Source organism: Citrus sinensis, chromosome 7 (assembly GCF_022201045.2).
Source record: "Citrus sinensis cultivar Valencia sweet orange chromosome 7, DVS_A1.0, whole genome shotgun sequence".
Classification (NCBI taxonomy): Eukaryota; Viridiplantae; Streptophyta; class Magnoliopsida; order Sapindales; family Rutaceae; genus Citrus; species Citrus sinensis.
The window spans coordinates 7,445,325-7,460,471 of record NC_068562.1 but is presented as its reverse complement, the minus strand read 5'-3'; the positions used below and the strand labels follow the sequence as shown (position 1 = coordinate 7,460,471).

Below are 15,147 nucleotides of genomic sequence, written 5' to 3'. Positions count from 1 at the left end.
CTATTAATATAAGATTTTCTTTTTCTTTTTTGGCTAGAAAGCCTCTTTTGATAAAGCAAAACTTTGAAATATTCCAAATTGTACCATAAATTGCTTGGCTGGTTTTGTTCCTAATCAACGATTGTGGTAATTAATGAAGAAAACAAGAAAAGAACCAACTCATTATGATTTTCTGTGTTGGGCTTTTATATTTTTGTGTATTTGGTTCAGCCTTATTGTGACCTAACTACTAGTCTCACAGGATATTGAAAAAACATAAGGTAAAGAAAATAAACCATGCATAGACGTTATTTTATCCATAAGAATATAAATATTTTAAGCAAACTAAAAATATATATATTTAAAATAAATTGTTGAAGGTTATCCATAGGTGGACAATGTTGCTCTCCGGCGCGCACGTGGTCAACTCTTATAGGAAAAGTTAGGGATCAGCAATCTATTAAATAAATGGTTAAAGGTACTATGAACACTAACACATACTTTTAAAAAATCCGAAATAATCAAATTAAGTATATGTTAACAATTTTAAAAGTCAAATACCGAAGGACATAAGTAACAAAAAAGATATTAATAAAAGGGTGGGGATAAGTAATTTGAAATTTGACCAAGTGGGGGCACGCCGCATGTGCCAATCCATGTGAGAGTTTGTCGTTTAACTACTCAACACGCAATTGATTAACAAGTTAATGGTTTCAGAGGGCTGTGATCGAGATAAGTAATTAACTTGAGTTGTTCTGTTTAGACATATCAGTTTCAATCATAATCATCAAATAAACGATAATCAAATATGGAGTGGAAGTAGATCCTGCACTCGAGTCATAGTTAACGTTTAGTATAGAGATAATAGGAAGAGATTCTGTTTATTAAAAAAAAAAAAAAAAACTCAAATAAATTTTATCTTAAAAAGTTTTTTGGTTGGGACGGCCGGGGAGAAGAACGTGTTTAGGGAATAATTTCTCGAGGATATTTGAGTATATACATTGTCAAAGTGCTGATAAAAAAATTCAAATAAATTTATGATTATAAGTATAAGTAGACTTGTAATGTAATTTTTTTTTTTCCTTCTCAAAAGGAAAGTATATTAGTAGTAGTGAAGATGAAGATGCAAGGGGGTAGACTAATAATCAATCGGATTTGAGCTGCCCTCATCAGAAAGAATCTTTGTGGGAACTTTAATATTATTTTTAACCGTAAAAAATGGATCAAGATGAGAGGATTTGCTGCAAAATTGAGGTCAACTACTCAACCTGCAATTGATTAGTTGATCAAAGTGAAATATAGATTAAACTACAACAGATAACTGGTTTATTTGTCTACAAATCATAAGGCATGCCGGCAACATTTTCGTTGTAATTTAATTAAATTTATTATTATTATTATTATTATTTTGAAATTGAGATTCCTTTCAGCTGAAAAGAAGAAAAAGTAGGTGAGTGTGTGTGTCACTGATACATACAAGTTGTTCATTGATAAATTCTTTCCGAATACGTCTCTTGCATTCACCAATTGAATGCTCTCAATTGGAACTCAATTGAAATTGCTTCTCTGGGATGCAAAAAATGAGGGGGAGAACTGCCAAATTTTGGCTTCCTTTTTTTCCTTTTTACTTCTTTGCATGGGCGACACCCACCCATTTTTCCCGGTTCAATGATGGTGGCTGGCAGTGGTGGATTTAGAAAAATAATTTATCAGGGGCTAAATTAGATAATAATAAAATATGAAAAACTAAAATTTTGAATATATAAAATATTTGCTAGTACATTTATAATTTTTCTCTATGCATTTTTATATTTTATAAATGTTATACAATAGACTCATTATCAATATTAGTAAATTTATTGTTTCATATATAAACAATCAAACTATTATTTATCCCATATGATTTCAAAGATGATTTTTCATGAGTTTCATTACTGAAAATATTCGCTCTAGTATTATTATAAAGACTGAAAGAATTAATCCTATTTTTGAGAATTAAAAATATTTTGAGTGGTAAATTATCATTATTTTTAATTAAAATATAAATTTTTATAATTCTTAAAAGTTAAATTTTAAATTTTATGAGAATTTATAATTTATAGTGATTATTTTAATAAAATTTTTATGGAGTTAATTAAAAAATTAAAATATATTTTTTTTAATTTTTTTTTTTTTTTTTTGCCAGTGGGGGCTCAAGCCCCCACTAGTCACATGCTAGATCCGCACTGGTGGCTGGCACCACATTGGCGGCTTCTTCGACGACAACCAGCCACCATCTTTGACATTTTTTTTTCCTAATCACATGTTCAACAAAAACAAGATAAATTAGGCGAGTGTGTGAGTGTCACTGATAGATACAAGTTGTTCATTGATTTCTCGTAGATATATTTGGGCCATTCCGTACTTTAAATACCAGACCACTCCATCCCGCAATGCTTGCAACTCCACACCAGTAAACTAGCTAATGTTTACTACAATGGAGCTCATTCATCACTCTTGGGCTTATTACTTGGCCGCATGGTTAGCAACCCTAGCCCTCATACTCCTCTCCCTCCGTCTTCGCCGCCGGGAACTCAACTTACCGCCTGGCCCAAAGCCATGGCCGATCATCGGAAACCTCAACCTCATAGGCCCACTTCCATATCGGTCCATCCATGCTCTGTCCGAAAAATATGGGCCTATCATGCAACTCAAATTCGGATCATTCCCCGTTGTTGTGGGATCTTCCGTTGAGATGGCGGAGGCTTTCCTTAAAACCCACGACGCTCTGTTTTCTTACCGGCCCAAACTGGCCGCAGGTAAGTACACAACCTTCAATTACTCAAATATTACATGGTCACAATACGGACCATACTGGCGTCAATTACGTAAAATATGCTTGATGGAATTGTTTACTGCTAAACGCCTCAACTCATATGAATACATAAGAGTAGAAGAAACGATGTTGTTTCTCAGAAACTTGTATGAATCATCTGGCAAGCCTATTATATTGAAGGATAATCTTTTAGATTTGAATCTTGAAGTTATGAGCCGTATGGTTTTAGGGAAAAAATACACAAATGAGATTGTGGCACGACATGAGTTTAAGGAAATGGCCGATGAGTTGTTTATTTTAGGCGGGGTTTTGGATATTGGCGATATGATTCCTTGGTTAGGGTTCTTGGATTTACAAGGTTATATAAAGAGAATGAAGGTTTTGGCTAAGAAATTTGACAGGTTATTTGAGTACGAGTTGGATGATCATAACGCTAGAAGAAAGGGGGTCGATAATTATGAGGCTAAAGACATGATGGATGTGCTTTTGCAGCTTGCTGATGATCCTACTCTTGAAGTTAAACTTGAAAGACATAGCCTCAAAGCTGTAACCCAGGTATTTATTTTTCAAATAATTTATTTATTTATTTATCATTTCATATTTCGTTTACAAGAACTCTTGTCGATACGGACATGGAGACTAGAGTCAAATGAATTTGTTTTTCTCTCTCTCTTTTTTTTTAATCATACTTAATTTCTTTAAAAGTGACATTATTGGTTGCCATAACGTCTTTTGGGTAATGGTGAAGTAAATCATGTGCTTTTGTGGTTCATATATGTTACGACTTAATTTGCATATAATTTACATATCGGTCTCTGGTTCATCAATTCACGGGCCATAATATGAACTGTCTTGGTTGTACTCAGCAAAGAAGTTTACTAGTAACATACATATGACTTATATATATGCCTAGTTTTAAAGTTTCCACATAACTGGTTGTTCAATAATCAAACGATCGATTTCAAAGTCAAGTTTGCAAGTGAGAGCCAGTTAGCGTACAAGATTTGTACAGGATTCCTAATCTTTATCTTTCTTGTATTATAGGACCTACTAGCTGGTGGGACTGAGAGCTCAGCAGTGACAGTGGAATGGGCTATCTCTGAACTAATGAAAAAACCAAAACTTCTCAAAAAAGCAACCGAAGAACTAGATAGAGTAGTCGGAAAAGAAAGATGGGTTGAAGAGAAAGATATCGTTAATCTCCCATTCATCGACGCCATAGTTAAAGAAACAATGCGTCTACACCCGGTGTCTCCAACACTGGTGCCAAGAATGGCTAGTGAAGATTGCAAAGTTGCCGGCTACGACATCCCTAAAGGCACCCGAGTCCTAGTTAATGTATGGACGATAGGGAGAGACCCTGCTTTGTGGGAAAATCCTAATGAATTTTACCCTCAGAGGTTCCTTGGAAAATCAATTGATGTGAAAGGGCGTGATTTTGAGTTGCTGCCTTTTGGTACAGGAAGAAGAATTTGCCCAGGGATGAGTCTAGGGCTTAAGGTTGTTCAATCAAGTTTGGCTAATCTTTTACATGGATTTTCATGGAAATTGCCTGGAAATATGAGCAATCAGGAGCTTAATATGGAGGAAACTTTTGGCCTTTCCACTCCGAAAAAATTTCCGCTTGAAGTCGTGGCTCAGCCAAGGCTTTCATTCCATCTTTATAGTCTGTGATTCTGGCATCCAAAAGAACTAATTATGGCTTGGTTCGCTTTTAATATATTTTGAATAAGCGCTTCTTGATGGTCTTGCTTTGGTTTGCTAGTGCGAACATGGTCCTGAATTTGAAGATATAACGAGAGCCAGTGTACCCTAGCCAACGTAATCTTTTTGGGCTTAGATATTGTGCCTTTTAAATAATGAACTTTGTTAGTGGTGATATTTTACCATCGCTTTCCGTAAACACTTACTTACATGGGGCTGTTTTCAATGAATTCTTTTTATAGATTGCTTCTACTACCTCTTTCCTAAAATAATATGCCAATTTTGCAGATCAAATTGATAAATGTCTAAAATGTGCAAGCAAGGTATTTAAATGAAGAAAAGCTAAAGAAGCATGATGATAATAACTAAAGAAAAGCAATTTTGAAAGCTCCTCTTTCCCTTCCATTTTCTATGAATTCGTTGACAGAGTACAAGGGATTGGTTTCTATTTACAGAAAGCAATTAACCAGTTTTGAGTGGTGGAAGCAAGTCCAATTTGCATAATACCTTACAACTATGTTCCATCAAATAGCAATATGCTCTTTGAATCTCAATGTGTTGTGTGTAGTACGCCTTGTGAATTAATTGACACACACACATCATAAATCATGCAATTATTTTTACAATTAATAATGCTATGTTTACTAAGTTTAAATACTTACTTAGAGTACTCACTGATGTGTTTCGGATCATTTAATAACATGTATTTGATACGTGCCATTACTCATGGAGCCATGCAAGCCATTATTCACGCCATCATTCATGGAGCCATGCATGCACGTGTTACATTTAGTTGTGGGTTTTGTTCAATAATCCCGTGATGTGCTGATTTTCAGCGAAGTGGGAAGTTGGTTTCCTATTTTTTTTGGCATTGTTTGTTAATTTTCAGTATTGTAAAGACTATTATATATAGTCGGAAGTGTTTCAATAAAAAAGGGGGGAAATTAAGAAAACCAAACCATCTCTTCTTTCTCTTCACTTCTTCTTTATAAATTCAAACATATCAGTGGTATCAGAGCCAAGGTCCAACCATGGACACTCGCGGCAAAACAAATGCAGAGTTCCGCAATGACGTCACCACGACTTTAGCTCGACATGAAGCAAGTTTTGACCAAGTTAATGCTGCCTTGCAAGCTGTGTTAACTGAACTTCAAGCTCTTCGTCACTCTCGGAACCCAAGTTCCAGCCAACCCGATACCAACCCATTTGCTCCTGAAGAAACCTCTCGTTCAAATGCTGTCAATGAACTTTCCATCCACCATGAGCGGCCCCATCACCACCTCAAGTTGGACTTTCCAAGGTTCAACGGCGAGGACCCAACCGGCTGGATTTACAAGGCAGAGCAATATTTTGATTTCAAAGATATTTCCCCAGACCAACAAGTTCAGCTAACATCTTTTCACTTAGAAGGAATTGCTTTACAGTGGCATAGGTGGTTGACAAAGTTTCGTGGGCCACTCACATGGGAAGAATTCACCAAGGCAGTACACCTCCGTTTTGGTCCAACAGATTACGAGGACCCATCAGAAGCTTTGACTCGCCTTAAACAAACCTCGTCGGTGGCCGCATATCAAGAAGCTTTCGAAAGACTCTCACACCGGGTTGATGGCTTACCGGAAAATTTCTTGATTGGTTGCTTTGTTGCAGGACTTCGCGATGACATCCGGTTGGACGTGAAAATTAAACAACCTCGGACATTGTTGGACACGATAGGTGTGGCGCGATTAATTGAGGAGCGAAACCAATTACAACAGAAACCGACCCAAGCAGCTTGCTCCCAATCCATTGTGATCACGCAAAGACCAGGACTCAACCCAACGGCTGGTGTTCTAGGACCCCCTCCAAACCAGCGCCCAAACCAAAATCCTGTGACACCGCCAGCAACATTCCGTCGTATCACCAATCAAGAGGCACGTGAAAGGCGTGAAAGGGGATTATGTTACTGTTGTGATGAGAAGTTCACACCAGGCCACCGCTGCGAACGACCACAATTATTCATGATCGAAGACCTGCCCTATTTAGGAAGTGAGGATGTTAACGGCGTTCAATTCGAACAGGACACTCAAGAAACCATACCTGAGATTTCGTTTCATGCAATGGCAGGAACTGAACATCCCCAGACCCTTCGAGTCTCGGGCAAGCTGAAAAATAAGGAAGTAACTGTATTGATAGATGGCGGCAGCACTCAGTACTTCATTGATCAATCCATAGTCTCCAAATTTGGGTTACCAGTGGTCAGAGACAAGAAGCTTCAAGTTATGGTTGCAAACCGAGAAAAGATAGAGTGTGTTGGGCAGTGTCAAGCGCTCACGCTCATCATTCACGCTCTCCAAGAAGAAGTTCACCGGGATTCATTTTACAAAGATTTGCTTGAAAAGAGCCCTCCTCAATCACGTCACCAATTGTACCAACGAGATGGAGTTTGGTTTAAGCGCAACAGAATTTATCTTAGCCCCACCTCAACATTAATTCCAAAAATAATGGCGGATTGTCATTCATCTCCAATTGGTGGTCACTTTGGTTTCCATAAAACTCTCTCTCGAATCAAACATAACTTCCTTTGGTCTAATATGCGCCGATGGAAGACGCCACCTGGGAGAATGAATGGCGTTTCTCCAAGTCATTTCCTGATTTTGTCCTTGAGGACAAGGATCCTTGAGCGGGGAGGAATGATACGTGCCATTACTCATGGAGCCATGCAAGCCATTATTCACGCCATCATTCATGGAGCCATGCATGCACGTGTTACATTTAGTTGTGGGTTTTGTTCAATAATCCCGTGATGTGCTGATTTTCAGCGAAGTGGGAAGTTGGTTTCCTATTTTTTTTGGCATTGTTTGTTAATTTTCAGTATTGTAAAGACTATTATATATAGTCGGAAGTGTTTCAATAAAAAAGGGGGGAAATTAAGAAAACCAAACCATCTCTTCTTTCTCTTCACTTCTTCTTTATAAATTCAAACATATCAGTATTTGATATGAATTGATTTTATTATTAATTATTAACTTATTATTTTTACAACGCACTCAACAAATTATTTTTACAACTCACTTAACAGATGACACATAAAATACCACATTATTAATTATCACAATTGAGTATCCAAAGTGAGTAAGCATGACATTACTCTTTTAAACTTCACTACCTAAAAATTTTCATGTAAAATACTTGTTTTTTTTTCCTCAAAAAAATATTATCTGTTGGAAAAATATGCTCTTTAAAAGCATATGTGTTTATTTAATTGTAATAAACATTTTTTATGATTAATAAAATAAATGAGGTATTTTATTCAAACATCTTAATTGCATTAATATGTGGATTAAAGTCCATTTAATCATATTATATGTATTTATGTGATCATTATGTGGATTCACAGAAGACATAAATACAAGTTATCTTATGATTAAATAAATTTAGTTCGCAGTTGATAAATAAAGTTGGGCACTTTATTTAGGTATAGACTGTAATAAATTCATTTAATGATTTGTCTTAATCATGTATGAATTTATTGATGTAGTACGACTACATTGAACAGGATCACATGTGAGATTTAATTAACTTTGTAATAACTGTCAGACTTATTAAATCTCATAGGCATTGATTTTACTGTAATCTTAATCTTGAGTTAATTATGATTTCATGATTGTAATTGTTATTCCATTTGAGTTACCAATGGGCACGACACATCTTTGTGGTCAAGATTACCCTGTATCTTGGTGGGAGCAATTATGAGTATTGGAGTTATGGATTAACAATATAGAATTTGTACAACACATTTCTTGATGGGTTTTCGGCACTTGATCATAGAATTCTCTGGCCAGAGTGTGTCAACATATTTAGTATGTTAAAAATGATCATTAGAGAAAATCAGTAAGGATCAAGGAATAAGATGTTATTAAATTGATTGGACAGTTGAGATATTAATTTAATTAACGATGTGGTACAAAGGATTGTGCAGTAAAGAAATCAATGTGGCTTGGGACGAATTATTATTCGAGCATACAATTATGGAAGTCAGTTCCAATCTTTTAGTGGAGTAGATTTGGAATTAAATAATTAGGCTAGTTTAATTACAGGCCTAATTGTTATAACCACTATTGTATGTTCCCAAATGATCCCCGGGTTAGCTCATTTAATTGACTGCACCACTACTGGACTAATAAGCAAGATAACTAGCTATTTAGGTCAAAAGCCTAAATATATCATTTAGTGGGAGGCTCCATTTAATAAGCTTATGTGTAAAGGGCCTTGTGTTATTTTACATGGTGGGTCCCCTATTAAATGAAAAGTAACGTGAGTTTTATTTAGGGCATTTTTTGGAGCCTAGGGTTTTCACTAAAGGGTGATATAAAAGGCTTATTTTCTTTAAAGAAAAAGTGAGAAGCCACTTTATACAGATCAGAGAATAAGATTTTTCTCTCTATTGTTGAGAGAAAAATTTTCTCGTGCTAGTTGCTTTGGTAGTGATAAAGGCGCCCACACGTCAAGTGCACATCGAACCTGAGTCATAACCTGGAAGATCATTGGTAACAGTTCGTGATCTAACAAGCGTGGTGGTGACGGATCGTGATCTAACAGGAGTGGTGGTGGCGGATCGTGATCTAGGAGCCTAAATCACTTCAGCGAAAAAAGCCAACTCGGATTTTCAAGGTACGATTTCTAGAATACAAATTCTTATATATTATATGAGAGCGGTCTTAAAAAATTTTATAAAAATTTAAAAAACCTGATTTTTCCCCAATATTATCATCTTCTTGAATTGAAAGCATTTGTTATTGCTTGGCCGCCACCGAGCGAGAGACATTGAGACAACCAAAAAACCCAATAACACAAAACAATTATTTAGAGTAGCACTCAACATTGCACTCCTCCAACTTTGTGCTTTCATGGTACAAAATCTTCTCTTTATTAAATTTAAATATTTGCTTGTTTCCTTAGTTGAGTTGGGGGTTGAGCCTCATTGTGAGCTTTCAATATCTTCTGCTAATCTGCTTCAAATTCAAATCAGGACCATCCGTTACCTTTCTTTTTCACTTTTTCTTTAGACGCTGACAATGTGCTGCTGCAATTTGGACCAATTTCGTCGTCTTTCAGTGCATTCAACAATTTTGAATACGAGGAAGCTGGAATTCGCTTCACTGCAAAAACCATTCATTTTGCGTCGCTTGATTTCTCTCCTTTCTGGCATCATAGTTGTAGTTGTGATGCTACTATTCGTGATTTGTTGGCTTTCTGATTTCGTGCATTTGTAATCCACCACACTAAATTGAGTTCTTGAGCTTGACAGTGTATCTAAAATGGACTCACAGCCGTCCGTTTCCACCATTTCTTGCATTGTATCAAAGCATTTTAGCAGGTCCTCTTTATTTACATAGTCACTACTTAAAATTGAAGTCTTGAAAGAAGGGAACTGCAATGGGAACAGTTCATGTGATGACAGAAGAACTGCTGATGCCGCAATTACTGATGGCTTGAACTCTAGTAACTTGATTTCACTATGAGCTCTGAAGATGATATCTGTAGCTCGATCTTTGAGAGCTTGTGTCAATGGAGGATCTTTCGGCTCAAATAGAGAAATGAGAAAGGCGTTATTGATCTCATTCTCCAATTTAATGCATCAAGAATGAGAAGCTCCATTTGGTGAATCGTTTGTGCATCAAAGATGAGCTCTTGGTCACCCTGGAACTTAGAGATGGGGAAGTGGGTGTTCTTCATCTTTGCAGTTCGAGAAATGCAAGATACCGCAAGAAGCCTTGGAACCCATGGCTTTCTTTGCGGAATTTCTTGCCGAGAGATGAACCGGTCCAAGTAAGTAACAGCTAGGTAGGAAATGAAGGGCTCAAAATTGCAGGAAAATTGTATCTGTAAAACCAGTGAAACAGCTTCTTGACGAAGAGAAACATAAAAATCAGTGATTTTTAAGTATTGCATGAAGTTATGTGAAGGCATATGATCATATTCAATGGCAAAAAGATCCAAAAGAGTATCAGATTGGTGTTCTTCAAAGCTTGTGAAGGGGTTCTCAAGATCAAACTCCATTTTGTCTTTTTTTTTTCCCTAAAAATAAATTGGTTGTGTTTTGTAGATGCAGTAGAGAATGGTCAAGAAAGAGAGAAGGCAAAAGACATAACAAGAAAGAGAGACAGAGAGAGAGAGAGAGAGAGAGAGAGAGAAGAGCAAGAGAGTGAGTAATAATTATGGAAAAGAGAAGCTTCACTTTCTGTGCTGAAAAAGAAGCTCTGTAGTCTTCAATTTCACTACTTCTCAGTGCAAGAGCAGCAGCACCACCTCCATTAACTTAATAATATGTGTATGTTAGTCCCTGCCTCTCCCTCCCACCTCTCTTTCTCCTTTCATGTAAAATACTTGTTACTTTTATCAATAGACAAATAAACATATCCTATAATGCCAATCAATTAATAGCTTTTATTTGGAATTACACTTAAAAGCTTCATTATAGTAGTTTTGATGAAAGGTTAAGCTTAAATGCCTAATCAGAATACTTGATCCCCAAATTTAATATTGGATGTCAATTTTTTTTTAAAAAAAATAAGATTTTTGACTAAGTTTAAGAGTAACTACGGCTAAATTTTGTATTTGAAAAAAAAAAAAAAAGAGAAATTACAGTAAGTTTACTTCTGGACGTACACAATTAAAAAGGAAAAAGCGACTACGGTCATTGGAACAATAATAAATTACATAATAAATTATTATTATTATTATTCCAACAACATTCATAATCTTCATAATAAAAAAAAAAGTCTAGATTTTTAAATATGAAGTTTAATTGATAATTCCTTTGAATAAATTAGATAGGAGTGATTCTCTAGTGCAGAAGTTCATATTTTTGAAAATGCGAATTCAGTATTTTACAATGTTATGAACTAGTAAAATTCAAAATCTGCATTTAAAAAAAAATAAAGGTGTTCATATCTAAAAATGATTACATTAGATAGAATAATATAAAAATTCTAAAATATAAATTTCTTGATGCTTGTCGTGACTTGAAGCCCCAAGCCATTAATTTGATGTATTAATTAGTTAATTATATACGTGTGAACATTAGAGCAAATTCAGGATAATTTAGGGTGCGTTTGGAATTGAGGTTGGGCAAGATACAACACTAAAGTGTTTGGTAAATACTATCTGTTGTAGTTTGGAAGCTATGTTAATATGATTTTTCACTTGTATAATAAAAAATATATTATATCTTTGATAATTTTAACAAATTTATTATTTAAAATTTACATTTACTATATATTATTAACTTTTATTTTATAGTTACAGTTTTTTTTTCTACAGCGGCTGTAACTTTTTAAGTTACAGCACCTCAATCCCAAACGCACCCTTAGTCTGTGATAAAGTCAATTTATAAAATGAACTTCAGTTCATATTTCATTTTCATGATGGCATCAGATCGCAATTAGCTGTATAAAGTTCGAAAAATGTCACCAAAATACCTACAAAGTCCGGTTCATTTTATAAAAGGAGGCATGCGTTACCGCAATTATTGGCTTCAATATGTTAGAATCATTTCATTGTATGACGCATTTTACAGTATATAATAAAATCGTAAATTGATTTTAAGAACTGAGAGATAAATTGGTTTTTTTTTTCACCAATAAAATTTCCATTAAAACAGAAGAGAATTTAGAGGTGCTGATAAATTTGTTTTTCGACACTCATCCAAAAGCCGAAACATATCCTGTGTTACCTAATAAATTTCCTCTGGTGGACCACATTTGCATTGCAATAATCAAAATATATCAATGAATCGCTTACAACAGGGAAGTTATCTCCTACTCGCCTCAAGAATATCGAAATTACACAAAGACACCACGAGTTGTTCATGATATCTTAGAAACTATCTTAAGTTTTAGCTTTATATGAACTCATCACTTTTTTATTAACTTTATGTTTAAAGAATTTAGGACGAAATACTATTATTAGACTTCCAATGTAATTAAAAATAAATAACTACGTATTGTTGCAAAAGTTTTGTTGTAATTTTTATTTTTACTTTCGTGTTAATTTAATAAGTTAACTTTTTTTATTTCATTAATGATATTAAGAATAATATTGAAAGTATATTATTGTAAAAGTAAAAAAAAATAAGGATAAGAAAATCACATATTTAATAATAAAAGTGAATTAAATATTTTTTAAAATGTAATAATTAAATAGACACTTAATTTAAAATATAAAGACTGTACAAGCATTTATCTTTAAATTTCACCAGTGAATGCCACGACATGATTTAAAAATTGAGGTCAACCGGTCCATCTGCAATTAAAGGAAAAAAAAAATTACCGAAAGAGAAATTTTGTTTGAAGTATAACAAATGAGGATGAATTTAGCTATAAAATAAAATAAAATCCTAAATTTAGCAGCCACCATCGGCTAAATTAATTATTTAAGCCGAGCGTGCTGTTACAGTATTTCCCACCAAATCACCAATTTGACTTGAAGAGAAAGCGAAGGCTAGAGAGCATTTTCATGATCTTACTGTTGACAAAAAATTGAGTTACAAATTTGGATAAAAAGTATGAAAAAAATCAAAATATCTTCTTATTTTATTATAAATTATTTATGATTACCTAGATTTTTTTTTTGTATTTTCATACCCAATTTTTTTGTTCATAATTATGGTTTTATTTGTGTTCTTAACCAAGATAATCATAGCCATATGCAAGTTTTTGTAGTACATTATGTCAAGAAGAAAACAAGCAAAATCCCTTTCTCTTTTTGGGAAAATTAATGATTTGCCGCTCTTATTTTAAAAATTAACCAAACCTCCCCTTACCTTAATAGTAGTTGAGAAGTGGGTTGTTTTTATAATATTTTATTCTTTTATTGAGTGATTGAATAATAATATATCAATAGTTCGATGGTGACAAACAACCCCACTTCTCACCTTCGTTGGTGGTAGGGGTAAGATATTTAGAAGAAAAGTTAGGTCTACTCAAAGGTTTAATTATTTGGACTGCATTATGATAGACTTGATCGCATGTAATAAAAATTAGGGTCAGTTTTCTGATTTGATACAGTTTGAATTGTAAATATTAGGCGACTTGCAATGTAATTAAAAAATAAATGAATAAATAAAAATATCTCAATAATTGTACATACATACATACATAAAGCTTTCTATATATACACACACTCGTAAAGATAACACGTGCAAAAGGAGAGAGAAAGATTTAAGGTGGAGTTTATATGGAGATCGAGAAATGATATTAAAAAATATTGAATATTTAATTTTAATAAATCTTCTCTATTAATTTAAATTAAATCTAATAGATATTGATGAGTATAAAATTAAGGATATTTGTGGGGGCTGTTGATACACCTATATATATACACACTCTATAATTATAGTTATATACTTATATTAAATCCAAGGATATGCGAGGATATGGTATAAAATTGAGGTCAACTCCTTAATCTGCAATTATTTAGCTAATAAACAAGGATTTGGAGGATTAAACTATAACAAATAATGGTTTTAGGAACATTTTAAAATTGAAAAATTCCAGCCTAATTTCATAGATTAGCCAAAAGTCAACAAAACTTAAGACAAACCAGCCAAATTTCCGTACCCTCGGATTTCAACTGTATTTGTGTTTATTTTAAGACATTATTGCTCCACATTTCAACAAAATTAACGGTATAAAATTGTTAATGATTGCAATAATGTTAGGAAAAAAATAATGATTTAATTAAACTTTTTTTTTTTAACAAGGTCGTTACCTTCAGCTAAAGACGGCAGGTAAAACAGGTTTTTCCCTTCTCACGTTATCTCCATCGTTGACAAGTTCCAATGTACAACTTCAGACGCCACCATATTATCAATTTGAAAATTTCAATTAAAAAAGAAAAAAAAATCGTGTATGAGTAACCAACTACCCATTTTATCCTATCAAAAAAAAAAAAAAACTACCCATTTTATGACTGGGCTATACTATATGTTTTTGATAGATTTGTCCTATGTAATTTTACCATGTTTCGACGTATAATAAATTTTGTATAAGAAAAATATAAAGCACAAGATTCGGAATTTAAAAAGTGAAGAGAAGAATATAGAGATTAAAGAAAAAGCAATTAGTCAACCATTTCATCAGAAACGTATTATTCTCTTGGGACGTGCCAAAATACGTTGACATTCTTTTGCAATACATGTTATTTCAGGATTATATAGTAAGTTAACATAATTTGTCACATATATATTTATTTTATAAATAACCAATAATATATTAGCGGTTACAAGAAATAAAATTTATTTATTTATCAATTTATATGAATAGGATGATTGTATTTTGAAGTTAGATGGTTTTTGTTTGTAATTATAAAAAAAAATAAGGGGTAGAGGGATGGGCAAATTCAAATCAAATTTTTAACTCTTTACCTTTATTTCAGACTCATAGTTGAATATAGTAATCTAACTAAAAAAAACTGTTTGAAAACCACTCGATTAAACCTCGAAGCCTTCAAAACCAATCAGTTAAGTCTAAGAGCCTTTGAAAGCATGGTTTATTATTAACTTAACAACCCATTTTTACTGTTATTTCAACCAATATTCTGAATTAAAACTCACCCTCAATAACTGGTACTGCTACTGCAAGAAATTAATTTGGGAGAAAAATGTTTTG

The 15,147-nt window shown here is 33.7% G+C and overlaps 1 protein-coding gene and 1 pseudogene across 1 annotated transcript; one reads left to right on the top strand and one right to left on the bottom strand.

Annotated features, from left to right (window-relative positions):
- Window positions 1–2,350: 2,350 nt before the first annotated feature.
- Window positions 2,351–4,750, top strand: LOC102623372 (trimethyltridecatetraene synthase-like). The gene is made up of 2 exons (XM_006465845.4): window positions 2,351–3,349; window positions 3,839–4,750. The coding sequence occupies exons 1-2, from the start codon at window positions 2,444–2,446 to the stop codon at window positions 4,466–4,468; spliced, it is 1,536 nt and encodes a 511-aa protein (XP_006465908.2). The 5' UTR covers window positions 2,351–2,443; the 3' UTR covers window positions 4,469–4,750.
- A 4,789-nt stretch (window positions 4,751–9,539) lies between these two features.
- On the bottom strand, window positions 9,540–10,829 carry LOC102615845 (putative cyclin-D6-1; annotated as a pseudogene).
- Window positions 10,830–15,147: the final 4,318 nt, after the last annotated feature.